Below are 14,434 nucleotides of genomic sequence, written 5' to 3'. Positions count from 1 at the left end.
AGCAATGCTTCAAGGGCTAGCACCATAAGTTGCACCCTCTATGATATGGCCCACAAATTGTTCTAGAACGCATTGGAGAAAATGCATATTGCTTTGACTTGTCTTCCCAAAGTGGCATCCATGATGTGCTTAATGTTAATAATTTCAAGCTCTTTGAACCACCCCTCCTTGAAGAATCTGCCACAGTTCATCATCTGGTGGATAATAATCCGCGTGGAGAAGAAACACTGTGACCGAAGAAATTTGAAGAAATTTGTTTGCAGTGAAATTGTCAACTGCAAAAGAGAATTATTAGCATTTCTGATGGTCAAGGGTTCGAATCAGAGCTCTGACGCTTAGGAGGCGAAATGAAATGAAATGATATTTTAAGGTCCACGAGACTAAAAATAGTCTATGAGACCATTAGTTCCGTGCTTTTCGCTTTTTGCATTTCAATCCTTTTATGATTCAAATTGATGATGAACTGGCCCAGCCTTCCAACAATCCCCTCACTAAAAAGACAATGCAAAGAATCTAATGCTAACATGTTCGCATAACTTTCTTTGATGTCTTTGAATGCACCACATTCCAAAATGAAATGTTTTTCCAATTCCACAGCCCCAATATGCAATCTATACACACTCATTCTTCCCAAGCTTCTTTAGGCCTTTTCCACCGTCCCCTTTCACACCGAAGTTGATGTGAGTTGGTCCTTAATTGAGCAATAAAAACCTTTTCCCTCCACGAAATGCTAGCTCGAATGGACTCTTCTTGTTTTAGCTCATAGGTAAGATTGAATTCCTCAATATAATATTTCTTCTTTCTACCCAACTCTACAAAACTAGATCAATATTTTTGGATAACAGGTGAAAGATTATAATGGGTTGTAAATAAAAAAAATTGACAAAAATTGAGAGGTCGATGATGAAGGTCGGTGGGGTAATGCCTTCGACGTAAATAAGGTCTAAAACTCTGGAGATGGATCCCGTTATCAGCACAACATTCAATCGCGTGGCCAAAGCAGCAAATTGTCACCGCTCACGTGCTTTCGCTCAACCGTGAAGAAGTGAAAGGTGAAATCGTGGGAAGGACAGTCATCATAGCCGTGTCATGGTCATCCTTAGCATCTTGTTAAAAGGAATACATTGAACTCCTTTACCTCTCTTTTATTTAGAGTGGATTTATTATTATTTTTCTCTTTATGGCTCATTTTTAATTTACTATGTGTTTCCGCGTTATCTTATTTGCCTTTAAATTTTATATTTGATTATTTTCCTTATATCATTTTATTTTATTTTATATATATATTTTTTTTACTTATCTCATTTTTCACATTATTATTTTCCTTATAACATTTTATTTTATACTTTATTTTTTTACTTACCTCATTTTTCACATTATCCTTTTATTGCCTTTCCCTTTAATTCTTTTTATTATTTCAAAAATTTGTAATCGTTCCTCTACGAGGAAGTATTCCTCTTCATCTGAGAATATAATTTTATTTCATGATATAAATGATATAAATTTAGTTTGCACATGCTAATTTAAATATTACAAATTAATTTAATTTAAAATGATGTTTTTCACTAGAATATAGTATCAATAATGGTCAACATATAACTGAAGCATTAAGAAGTGAAAATACATTGATATCAATAGTCATGGTTAACCGAAGCATTAAGAAGTGAAAATACATTGATTCAAAGCAAACAATATCCCAATTAAAGTACATATACACTATATTTATATAAAATTTTAAATAATCATATTTTACAAATTAAATAAAATAGTTATAGAAGTGATTGGTTGGAAGATAATATAAAAGTCATAGTTTATTTACATTAAATTTGAAGATATACTTTTCAAGTGAATTTGTTTTGAATTGGATAAAGATTTATTGGAATAATTTTTTTATAATCAAGTTCTCCAAATTTTTTTTCCAAAATACTAAATCCATATCATAAAGATTTGATAAAAATAATTTCACAAATTTCCAATAAAATCTTAAAAAAACCAATAAAAACTCTCAGAACCCAAAATAAAATGACTGTATACTTAAAAGCTCATAAAATAAATAAATTAGAAAAAAAAACAAGTAACCAAAATAACCATTTAGCTCAGACCTTATTATATTATATCACAAGATGCCGAAACTTAAATCAAAGACGAAACTCGAAATTCTAAGTAGAACAAACTAATTCACTGTTAGGAAAACACGAAAGAATAGAGGAGACGCCAGTTAGAACAAACTGGGTCACTGTCACGAAAACTCGGCACAGCTGTTCGCATCCACAGAGAACCAGTAAATATGAAAATCAATTTTCATAGGTTTGTATGGATCTCATGGGTTTCCTTTGGTAAAAAATAATATAAATTCAAATAAAACAAGATAAGTATATAACAATAAAAAGCAAGAACAAAGGGTACGAAACACTCAATAAAGAGTGAATTATCAAATGCTACAGATTTAAATACGTGTCATCCTGAATGCGAAAGGAATGCGAAAGGCTAGTCTCTAGATAAAGGGTGAATTATCGGTCGCTACAGATTTGATAGATGAGGACTTGAATGAATGAACGGTTTATTATTTCTTAGACTTGAAATCACTCAAATTATGAGTGGTGCGAAACACCAGATAGTAGGTGGATTATCAGAGGTTAAAGATGTGAATACTTGTTATAAGTTGGGTTAAGTACAGAGTGATGGTTTTCATCACAACTGACCAAGCCTCCCAAGTCATCACAACTGACCAAGCCTCCCAAGTCATCATTTAAAAGTGAAAGTTAGTTCAATTTTTTTATTATTTATAATTTTTTTAATACAATTAATTACATTTAAAATTAATATTAATTTCTTTTCTTCAAAATATATTAATATTAATTTCTTTTTGAAGTTCTTTTCTTCAAAATACATTATAGCTAATAGACTTAGATATACTAATTATTATTTTTTAAATAATTTAATATAACTTAAAAGATGTTTGAAATTACATAAACAACCACTGTACATGACAACTGACCAAGCCTCCCAAGTTATCAGAGTGATGGTTTTCATCGCAACTGACCAAGCCTCCCAAGTCATCATTTAAAAGTGAAAGAAAGTTCAATTAATTACATTTAAAATTAATATTAGTTTCTTTTCTTCAAAATACATTATAACTAATAGACTTATACATACTAATTATTATTTTTTAAATAATTTAATATAACTTAAAAAATGTTTAAAATTACATAAAAATTACATAAACAACCACTGTACATAACAACTGACCAAGCCTCCAAAGTCATCACAGAGTGATGGTTTTCATCGCAACTGGCCAAGCCTCCCAAGTCATCACAACTGACCAAGCCTCCCAAGTCATCATTTAAAAGTGAAAGTTAGTTCAATTTTTTTATTATTTATAGTCTTTTTTAATACAATTAATTACATTTAAAATTAATATAATTTTTTTTTTTTTCAAAATACATTATAGCTAATAGACTTAGACATGCTAATTATTATTTTTTAAATAATTTAATATAACTTTAAAAATGTTTGAAATTACATAAACAACCACTGTACATAATTTTTCTAAATCATTAACAAAATTTTCAAAAAAAATTGTTATTATATATATAAAATTAATTTTAAATATTTTCATTTTATTTTATAATCGGTTAGAATTGATAAAATAAAATAAATGTCTTATTTAAAAATAAATAACGCTCTAAAATATATATAAAACATCATATAAAAGACGAACCGTAAAAAAATTTAAAATTTACTAACTGATAGGAATACGCGTCAAATTTATACCTAGATATAACCTCCTCTAGAAAAACGTTAAAATACCTTGGTCATTTAGATAGAGTCTGAACGATTGACTCTATTGTGTGAACGAGTTATAAAAGAGCGTAGAGCTACAAGAATGCCCTGCAGTCTGAGCGATGACCATGAAGATGAAACCAGTAATCATGACCCTGTTACTTGCCCTAAGTGTGCCTATGCGTATGCTTCTCTCAGTGCCTGATCCGTACACCAATACCGTTTCAAGTTATTGCGGGAATGGTAGTGAATATATGAACGGTAGCGCCTTCCAGCGTAATCTAAACGAGGTTCTGCAAAGACTGGTGACGAATATTTATTACAGCGCATTCGATTTTTCTAGTGTTGCTGATGTGGGATTCAATAATGCTGTTTATGGGCTTGTCCAGTGCAGAGAAGATTTAGGTCCCTCTGATCGTCAAAGCTGCGTAACTGCAGCGAAGACACGGCTGCTTCAGGGATGCAGTGGCCCTTATGGATACATTCAACTAAACGGCTGCCTCTTACGTTACGACGATCATTACTTTTACTACGAATCTAGGGACAGACCTGTTGAAAATGTAATTTCAACGCCCTACGTACGCAGCCCAAAACCGCCAGCATGAAACCACAAACCGGCCAGGGCATATCGCACCGCTATCAAACGAAAAGTTGTTTCCGTACTATTTGCTCCGATGCAATTTGGTGCTGGCACGTGGGTCTCGCCTGACGTAGGCAACTTTGACCCATCGGGAGGTAAAGCTCAGCAGTTAAGTGCCTTCCGATATCCTCTCCATCGTCCAATCTGGTTGTGTGTTCTCCACCGTCGATCTCCGAAGTTGCAGCCCGTCCGCGTCAAGTCAATTTAATTTTGCGTGGAGTGGAAGACTATGGTTTGACCGCCGTGTAAGAAAAGTCATGGCTTTTAATGCTGTTCGTAATTGTTTGGTGGAGGCCTGTTTTAAATGGTTATGGGCATACGTCCCATTTATATTTTTTTTATATATGCATTTACGTAAGTTTAGGTGTAGGCCATTTAATATGGTTATGGGCCACGTTAGTTTTTTTTATTATGTTTTTTCATATATGGCTATGTGTGTTGACTTTTATTTTGGTATGTATTGCACATGAGAGACAGGTTAGTATTCGCGGCAGCGAAATAGAATATGAGTTGTATGCACAGCAGTGCAAAGAAAACATAAGGAACAGATCGTAATGCTCTTGATAGGTATTGAAAAACAAAGGTGTAAGAAAACCATGTGTGGTTTTTGCACAAGCAGTGCACAAAGAAAATGGTGGTGCGTGTTTTTTTTGTAATTCTGTAAGTTTTGTTTTTACAGCAGTGTATAAAATTGTTTTACACCAGTAAATGTGTATGGAGCTTTTACAACAGTAAATGTTATTGGGAATTTTCCAGCAGTGTAAATTCTCATATGAAGACAGAGTGAATTTTTTTTTGTTTTAATTTCTCAGAAATCTTTTATGATGGTGAAATACTCTGGTTCTCTGAGTGAATTTTTAAGCTGTCTGTGCATAAAAAATCCTGTGGAGGTAAAACAGAGCATTGCCTCTGTGTTTGTTTGAACATTTGGTTTTTGGTATTTTCTCCCATTGAAAAATCTCCAACAGTGGTATCAGAGCTAGTCCAGGCTCTTTGAAGACTCAAAGAAGCTGAAGGAAGGTGTGGTTGCAGCAGTCAAAACTTCTCAGGCAGACAGAAGACTCAGACAGCGAAGGATTCAGGTATTCCCCAAAAGCATTTCTCTTGTTATTGCTGAAGACAGTCAGTTTTAAAAAAAATCACAGTCAAGGATTTAAAACCATAGTTCAAGATGCAAGGAATGGCAAGCACAAGCATGGGTATGTTCAACACCCAGCTCCCACACTTTAATGGGAAGAACTATGACTACTGGTCTATAACCATGAGAGCTTTGTTCATCGCTCAAGATATATGGGAACTAGTAGAATATGGGTTTGAGGAACCAGCAGATGAAACTGAGTTCAATGCATTAACTCAGGGAGAGAAGGATCAGTTGAAGCTCAATAGGAAGAAGGATGCAAAGGCCATTGTCTTGTTGTATCAAGGAGTGGACCAGAGTATATTCCCAAGGATAGCAGCAGCTACAACATCACATGAAGCATGGCAAACTCTCAAGACAGCCTATCAAGGCATGGAGAGAGTGAAGACAGCAAAATTGCAAATGCTGAGAAAGGATTTTGAAAACTTGAACATGAAGGAGTCAGATAACATTGACTCATTCTTCATTCATATGATTGGAGTAGTCACACAAATGAGAACTCATGGAGAAACAATTGAAGATAGAAGAATAGTGGAGAAAATATTGAGAGTCTTACCCTCAAGGTTCGATGCCATAGTCACAACCATTGAAGAGACAAAGGATCTCTCAAAATATTCAGTTGATGAGCTACATGCATCACTGATAACACATGAGCAGAGGTTGAGTAGGAATGAAAACTCATCTCTAGAGCAAGCCTTCAAGACCCAGATGTCCTTTGGAAGAGGAAGAGGTCAAGGCAGAGGAAACAAAAGAGGAAGAGGCAGAAGCCAGAACAGAGGTGGAAGGAACAGCCCAGCAAATGCACAAGGAAGAGGCAGCAATACAAATCAGAATCAAGGTCAAGGCAGCAGCCAACAAAGAGATCAGTGTCAAGCTCAAGGACAAAGGTATGATAAATCTAATGTTCAATGCTATTATTGCAAAAAGTATGGACATTATGCTAGTGATTGTAGAAAGAAACATCATGATATGAACAGTAGACAGAATGCAAATGTTACAAGAGAAAACAGCAGTCAAGAAAATGTCCTGTTAGCTTGTAACATGGCTGAAACACATAGTGAGGACATATGGTTTTTAGACTCAGGTTGCAGCAACCATATGACAGGGAATATAGCCCTCTTTTCAGCCTTAAATCAGAATTTGAAATCAGAGGTCACACTAGGAACTGATAGTAAAGTGTCTGCTATGGGAAAAGGGGAGGTAAAAATATTTACAAAACAAGGAGAAAGGAAAACCATAGCAGATGTATACTATGTCCCCGGAATGAGATGTAACCTATTGAGTGTTGGACAGCTTATCCAAAAGGGTTACAATGTTTATTTTGTAAATGATGTGTGCACCATCATGGATATACCACCCAGCAAAAGATGCATTGCTGAAGTGAAGATGACAAGGAACAGGATGTTCCCTCTCAGAATCCGGGCAGATTTGAAAAACAAAGGAGAAATTGCAGCAGTTACCCAAGAGGCTTTCCAAAGCGTGCCAAAGGATGAGAATTGGTTGTGGCATTTGAGATTTGGACATCTCAATTTTGGAGGTCTGAATTTGTTGAGTAGGAAAGGAATGGTGAAAGGATTGCCATTGATAGAGAAGCCGGACAGCCTATGTGAAGGCTGCATATTGGGAAAACAACATAGAGAAAGTTTTCCATCAGGGAAGAGCATAAGGGCAAAGGCACCCTTAGAAATCATCCACTCAGATTTATGTGGGCCAATGCAAGCTCCATCATTAGCTGGCAGCCAATATTTCCTAACATTCATTGATGATTTTACAAGAAAGACATGGATATATTTCCTCAAGAACAAAAGTGAAGTGTTTGTGAAATTCCAAAATTTCAAAGCACTAGTGGAGAACCAAAGCGGGCTGCACATAAAAGTATTGAGAACTGATAGAGGAGGTGAGTATATCTCAAATGAATTCCTAAAGTTTTGTAGAGAAAATGGAATACATAAACAGTTCACAACTCGGTACACCCCACAGCAAAATGGAGTTGCTGAAAGGAAGAACAGAACCATCATGGAGATGGCAAGGAGCATGTTGAAGGCAAAGCATTTGCCAAATGAGTATTGGGCTGAAGCTGTACATTGTGCAGTTTATATATTGAACAGGTGTCCTACAAAAGCAGTGATGAACAAGGTGCCAGAAGAGGCATGGAGTGGGAGAAAGCAAGGAGTCACCCACATGAGAGTTTTTGGGTGTGTGGCCTATGCACACATTCCGGATCAGCTAAGGAGGAAGTTGGACAGCAAAGGGGAGAAATGCATCTTCATTGGATACAGTGATGAATCCAAAGCCTACAGGCTGTACATTCCATCTACCAAGAAGTTCTTTGTCAGCAGGGATGTTCAATTCATTGAAGAGGAAGCTTGGGATGGAAGCATAGAGAAAACAGTGAATGTCAAGAGCTGTTTGTCTCATGATGAAGATGAAGAGGAAGTGGCTGAAATGAATCCCCAAACAGCAGCGCCAACACAAGGACAACAAGGGACACCATTGAGGATAAATGAAAGTACTTCTCCAAGCACACCACAAGGAGGAAATTCAAGTGCATCTTCAAGCACTTGCACACCAAGTGAACGAGGTAAGAAGTTTAGAAATCTAAGTGACATTTATGATGAAGGAATGAATTCATTATTTGCCTTGTATTGTCATGTTGATGATCCTATTCATTTCGAAGATGCAATTAAAGATAGGAAATGGATAGAAGCTATGGATGAGGAGATGAATGCCATAGAGAGAAACAAAACATGGGATTTGGTTGAGTTACCAAAAAGCAAAGAAGTCATTGGTGTGAAATGGGTCTATAAGACCAAGAGCAATGCTGAAGGCAAGATAGAAAGGCACAAGGCAAGGCTGGTTGTCAAAGGGTACAAGCAGCAGTATGGGAGAGATTATGAGGAGACTTTCGCCCCGGTTGCAAGAATGGAAACCGTGAGAGCAGTGCTGTCCATAGCAGCACAAAACAAATGGAAAGTCTACCAAATGGATGTGAAATCAGCATTCCTAAATGGAGTGTTAATGGAAGAGGTCTATGTGGAACAACCTCTCGGATATGAGAAGAAAGGTGAAGAGCACAAAGTGTGCAAATTGAAGAAAGCTCTTTATGGGCTGAAACAAGCGCCAAGAGCATGGTACAGCAGGATAGATTCATATCTATTAGATAATGAATTTGACAAATGTGAAGGAGAACCCACAGTATACATCAAGGAAAAGGATGGTAAAATTTTAATTGTTGTCTTGTATGTTGATGATGTGATTTTCACAGGTAATGATGATCAGCTCATTAAGAATTTTAAATCAGTCATGAAGGATGAATTTGAAATGACTGATATGGGTTTCTTGAGATACTTCTTAGGCATAGAAGTAGAGCAAAATGAAAAAGGAATTTTCATATCTCAAGCAAAATATGTAAATCAAGTTTTGGGCAGATTTAAGATGGAAGAATGCAAGGCAGCAATCACTCCCACAGTGATGGGATTAAAGCTCAGCAGAGAGGACAGCAGCAAGGATTTTGATCCTAGCTTGTATAAAAGTATTGTTGGCAGCCTTATGTATTTAACAGCAACTAGGCCTGATTTAATGTATGCTGTTAGCTTAATTTCCAGATTCATGGAGAGGCCAAAGGAGGCACATTGGCAGGCAGCAAAGAGAATTTTGAGGTATGTCAAAGGTACCAAAATGTTTGGCATATTATATAGTGTCTCAGAAAGTTCAGATTTAATTGGTTACACTGATAGCGATTGGGCTGGAAGTGTAGATGATCGGAAGAGCACTTCCGGTTATGTTTTTAATATGGGTTCAGGAGCCATTTCATGGGCTTCTAAGAAGCAGTCCATTGTAGCATTGTCTACAGCAGAGGCTGAATATGTGGCAGCTACAGCAGCAGCATGTCAGGCAGTGTGGATGAGAAGAATGTTGAGAAGCTTAGGCCAAGAGCAGGCAAAAGCAACAGTGATATTTTGTGACAATAACTCAGCTATTGCATTGTCAAAGAATTCAGTGTTTCACAAGAGAACGAAGCACATTGATACAAGGTTTCACTACATCAGAGAATTGGTGAACAATGGAGAAATTGTCCTAGAACACTGCAGGACTCAAGAACAGGTTGCGGACATCTTGACAAAGCCGCTGGATCAGAAAAGCTTTGAATTTTTGAGGAAGTGTTTGGGTATGACCGAATGCCCAGCAGTTGAAATTAAAGGGGAGTGTTGAAAATGTAATTTCAACGCCCTACGTACGCAGCCCAAAACCGCCAGCATGAAACCACAAACCGGCCAGGGCATATCGCACCGCTATCAAACGAAAAGTTGTTTCCGTACTATTTGCTCCGATGCAATTTGGTGCTGGCACGTGGCTCTCGCCTGACGTAGGCAACTTTGACCCATCGGGAGGTAAAGCTTAGCAGTTAAGTGCCTTCCGATATCCTCTCCATCGTCCAATCTGGTTGTGTGTTCTCCACCGTCGATCTCCGAAGTTGCAGCCCGTCCGCGTCAAGTCAATTTAATTTTGCGTGGAGTGGAAGACTATGGTTTGACTGCCGTGTAAGAAAAGTCATGGCTTTTAATGCTGTTCGTAATTGTTTGGTGGAGGCCTGTTTTAAATGGTTATGGGCATACGTCCCATTTATATTTTTTTATATATGCATTTACGTAAGTTTAGGTGTAGGCCATTTAATATGGTTATGGGCCACGTTAGTTTTTTTTATTATGTTTTTTCATATATGGCTATGTGTGTTGACTTTTATTTTGGTATGTATTGCACATGAGAGACAGGTTAGTATTCGCGGCAGCGAAATAGAATATGAGTTGTATGCACAGCAGTGCAAAGAAAACATAAGGAACAGATCGTAATGCTCTTGATAGGTATTGAAAAACAAAGGTGTAAGAAAACCATGTGTGGTTTTTGCACAAGTAGTGCACAAAGAAAATGGTGGTGCGTGTTTTTTTTGTAAGTCTGTAAGTTTTGTTTTTACAGCAGTGTATAAAATTGTTTTACACCAGTAAATGTGTATGGAGCTTTTACAGCAGTAAATGTTATTGGGAATTTTCCAGCAGTGTAAATTCTCATATGAAGACAGAGTGAATTTTTTTTTGTTTTAATTTCTCAGAAATCTTTTATGATGGTGAAATACTCTGGTTCTCTGAGTGAATTTTTAAGCTGTCTGTGCATAAAAAATCCTGTGGAGGTAAAACAGAGCATTGCCTCTGTGTTTGTTTGAACATTTGGTTTTTGGTATTTTCTCCCATTGAAAAATCTCCAACAGACCAGGGATTTTCACTACTGAACTTTGGTCTTATTGTGGAAAGAACGAAAATACAAACGGTATCGTCTTCCAGCAAAGTCTAAACAAAATTTTGGAATCATTGGTGGACAACGTTAATCCCACAGGATTCAATACTTCCAGTGTTGCTGAGGGGGCAAACAACAATAGTGCGGTTTGTGGGATAGTCCAGTGCAGGGGAGATTTAGGTTCCTCCGCTTGCAAACAGTGCGCATCGACGGCCAAAGAAATTATTGTTGACGAATGCTACAATACTTTTGGGGTCATTCACCTAGACGGCTGCTTCTTACGCTACGGCAATAATGGTATTTACGACTATCTGGAGAATATGCAGATTACCCCATCAAAGGTTCTTTGCAACAGTGGGAAGAGCAGTCAACCACAAGTGTTCAAAAAAACTGTGAAGGTCCTGCTCTCAAATATTATCACTGAAGCTCTGCGAACTCCCAAATTTTTCGCTGCAAATTTAGTGCGTGTGCCTTCAAATTTAACAGGGCATATCTACGGCTTAGCGCAGTGTTGGGGACATCTGTCCCAAACAAACTGCAGATCATGCCTAACATCTGCCTTGGAATATATATTCTTATGCCAAAGTGGAGCTCTTGGGGCTCAAATCGCACGTGACAGATGCCATTTGCGATACGAGGTTTTCGAATTTTTCAACACTTCCGTTCTCTCCTCAACACCCCAAAGCGAAAGTCCTCGTTTGCCAGGTATCTTCCTTCATATAGTTAACAATAATAAGGAGTATATAATGGCTCTATAACGTTTTCATTTTTCCCAACTAAAGCTTTGCCAATTTACTGAGATTTCTTGTGCAAATTCGCAGAAAGCAAAAATGGGAGCAATCTCTTGACGAGAAAGGGCCCTCCAGCATCCAGTATTTTCTTTCACATATCTTGCAATGATTAGGGTTATATTTGTTTTGTAAAGATTTCATTTTAGTGAATTAAAACACTATTTACTGAGATGTCATGAGAGCGTTTGCAGAAGGCAAGGTTCTTGGGATAACACTGGGCGTAATAGGTGCGGTCATTGGATTTACTGTAACCATTGGCCTTTGGATGCGGTATTTCTCATCTAGCCGAAAAAGTCGGAACCGGATTTCTGGAACGCAAGGTCCTGAAATAGTTCTGTAATATTTCAGTGATATGACCCAAGATGCGGCTGAATTGTGTGTTCTGTGAATTGTTTCTCTATTTCTTTAATGCATGAATATATACATACCCTCATGTTATTATTTTTGCACAGAAGTAATCATATCTGAAACTATTATCAATTCGGAGCTCATTTTCAAGTACGATATTTTGAGAGAAGCTACTTCTAACTTTGACATAGAGAACAAGCTTGGCCAAGGAGGTTTTGGATGTGTCTTTAAGGTGAGCATCTAACATCAACTTAACAATTTATTCCATGAAGTATCCAATGAGAAATCATATGTTACAAAATTAGTTCAACTAACGATGCAATAAATTAACAGGGGGTTCTACCGAACGGCCGAGAGGTTGCAGTTAAGCGACTGAATCTAGGTTCACAGCAAGGCGAAACTGAGTTTCTGAATGAAACAAATCTCATCAGTCGTGTTCAGCATAGGAATCTAGTGAAATTGGTTGGTTGCTCCGTTGAAAGCACGGAAAGACTACTTGTTTACGAATTCCTCCCAAACGGCAGTCTTGACAAGCTCTTATTTGGTCTCTTCTCGTCCTTGAATGACTTAACGCTGCTGATGTTGGGCCTATTTTATTGGAGTTTACTTCTAAGTTCTCTATAGCTAGTTAATGCTTTTACTATAACTTGATCATTGTTTACAGATACAACAAAACGACATTTACTTGACTGGAAAGAGAGGTATAAGATCATTGTTGGAACAGCGCGTGGGTTGGCATATCTCCACGAGGAATCTGAGATTCGGATCATTCACAGAGATATTAAAGCAAGTAATATTTTACTGGATCATAAACATAGACCCAAAATAGCAGATTTTGGCTTAGCTAGACTCTTTGCGGAGGATCAGAGCCACGTTAGCACTAGAGTTGCAGGGACTATGTAAGAGTTCTCTCTACCGTTCTGTCTCTCTAGGTCTATAACATCATTTAATAAATTACAATGTAACACGAACAAATTACGATTCATACATCCGAATACGGATCATATCATTTTGAGACGGTTAAAATTATATCGAGATTTGCCTACATATGTTTATTGTGCAGAGGCTACATGGCCCCGGAGTACGCTTTACGTGGACAGCTGACCGAGAAAGCAGATGTATTTAGCTTTGGAGTGCTTCTCCTTGAGATTATAACCGGAAGAAAGAATCAGAGTTCCGCTGAAGAAGACTTTCTCATCGAAAGGGTATGGTTCATGTGGATCCCATATTTTTCTAAATCTCTTTGCAGTATTATAATCCCCTGTTAACTGAAGTTGTTTTTGTTGATGTTGGCCAATCATCAGACATGGAAATTGTATCAAGTAGATAGGGATTTAGAAGTTATGGATCCTACATTGGAGGGCAGTTATTCGCGGGAGGAAGGGATTCGAGTGATTAAAATTGGTCTTTTGTGTGTGCAAGCAGCTGCAGTGTTGCGGCCTTCAATGTCGCGGGTGGTGTGGATGCTGACAAATGATGGAGAACATTTTCTCTCGCCCACAAAGCCAGCTTTCGTAGATGTGGAGAGTGTGGCCGCCCCTCCCCTGACACGTCCCTATGTTCATTCTGCTGCTGCTCCTTCATCTAGCGTTCTGGAGCCCAGGTGAATATGAGCCAGTGCTCCGGGGTTTCTCCATTTCCGTATATTGTTGGCCAGCATTATGGTCTCCCTCTATTACAACAAACACTCCGGAACAATCTTCACTTAGGCAATTAGGCATTATGGATGCGAGGATTGAAATTTTTAGTAACCTCATTGTCCCCCATTCCAGTCGGACTGAAAACTGCAGAATATGTATCAAATGAATTCAGAGCTTTAAAAAAAAAACACGAAGCATCTAAACGATCTCGTGGGACATCGGGAACCACATGTCCTTTGTTTTTCTAGAGAATTTTGGTTACAAAATCTAATTGGGATTGGCACTATGTCAAACTTGTGAGTTTTACAAGGGTTATTTTTGTAAAAATAGCTCTATCATTTAATTTCGAAAAAAATATCAAATCTTTTAAATATAGGTCAAAAGGTTTATGACGGAGATAGTTGAAGGTTTTATTTGTATTTAAGATCGACAAATATATAAAAAAAACTATTACAATAAAAATATAAAAAAACAAAAATGTTAAAACATATTCCCTTAAAAATTAATCTAAGCTATTAATTAAAAAAAATAAAAAAAAATCTATCACTGTAAATTAAAATAAATAACCTTGAAAAAAATATCGAACAATACAAATTATCAATCTTAAAATTAAATTGCACATGACGTGCATGATGTAATGGCTGGGGCGGATGGCTTTCACACCCCCCACTCAAGTTCGAATCCTGGGAGGATGTAAAATGTTGTAAAAAGTTGTAAAAATGAGAGGGTCTCACCGAAGCTTACAAAAAAAAAAAAAAATCTTAAAATTAAATTAAACTTCATAATTTAAATATGTACTATCCAT

At 37.1% G+C, this 14,434-nt stretch overlaps 1 protein-coding gene across 1 annotated transcript; it reads left to right on the top strand.

Moving 5' to 3' along the window:
• The first annotated feature begins 3,905 nt into the window (after positions 1–3,905).
• LOC149240156 (cysteine-rich receptor-like protein kinase 2) lies at positions 3,906–13,596 on the top strand. Its single transcript, XM_089370085.1, has 10 exons — positions 3,906–4,361; positions 10,669–10,746; positions 10,868–11,555; positions 11,672–11,722; positions 11,833–11,961; positions 12,094–12,221; positions 12,323–12,533; positions 12,654–12,888; positions 13,053–13,194; positions 13,294–13,596. The coding sequence occupies exons 1-10, from the start codon at positions 3,906–3,908 to the stop codon at positions 13,594–13,596; spliced, it is 2,421 nt and encodes an 806-aa protein (XP_089226211.1).
• The last annotated feature ends 838 nt before the right edge of the window (positions 13,597–14,434 follow it).

The sequence above is a fragment of the Pinus tabuliformis genome, chromosome 8 (assembly GCF_031772625.1).
Source record: "Pinus tabuliformis cultivar Carrire ecotype Pingquan chromosome 8, CPIR1, whole genome shotgun sequence".
Lineage (NCBI taxonomy): Eukaryota > Viridiplantae > Streptophyta > Pinopsida > Pinales > Pinaceae > Pinus > Pinus tabuliformis.
Note: the sequence above shows the minus strand (reverse complement) of the source record. Positions and strands in the feature narration are given on the sequence as shown.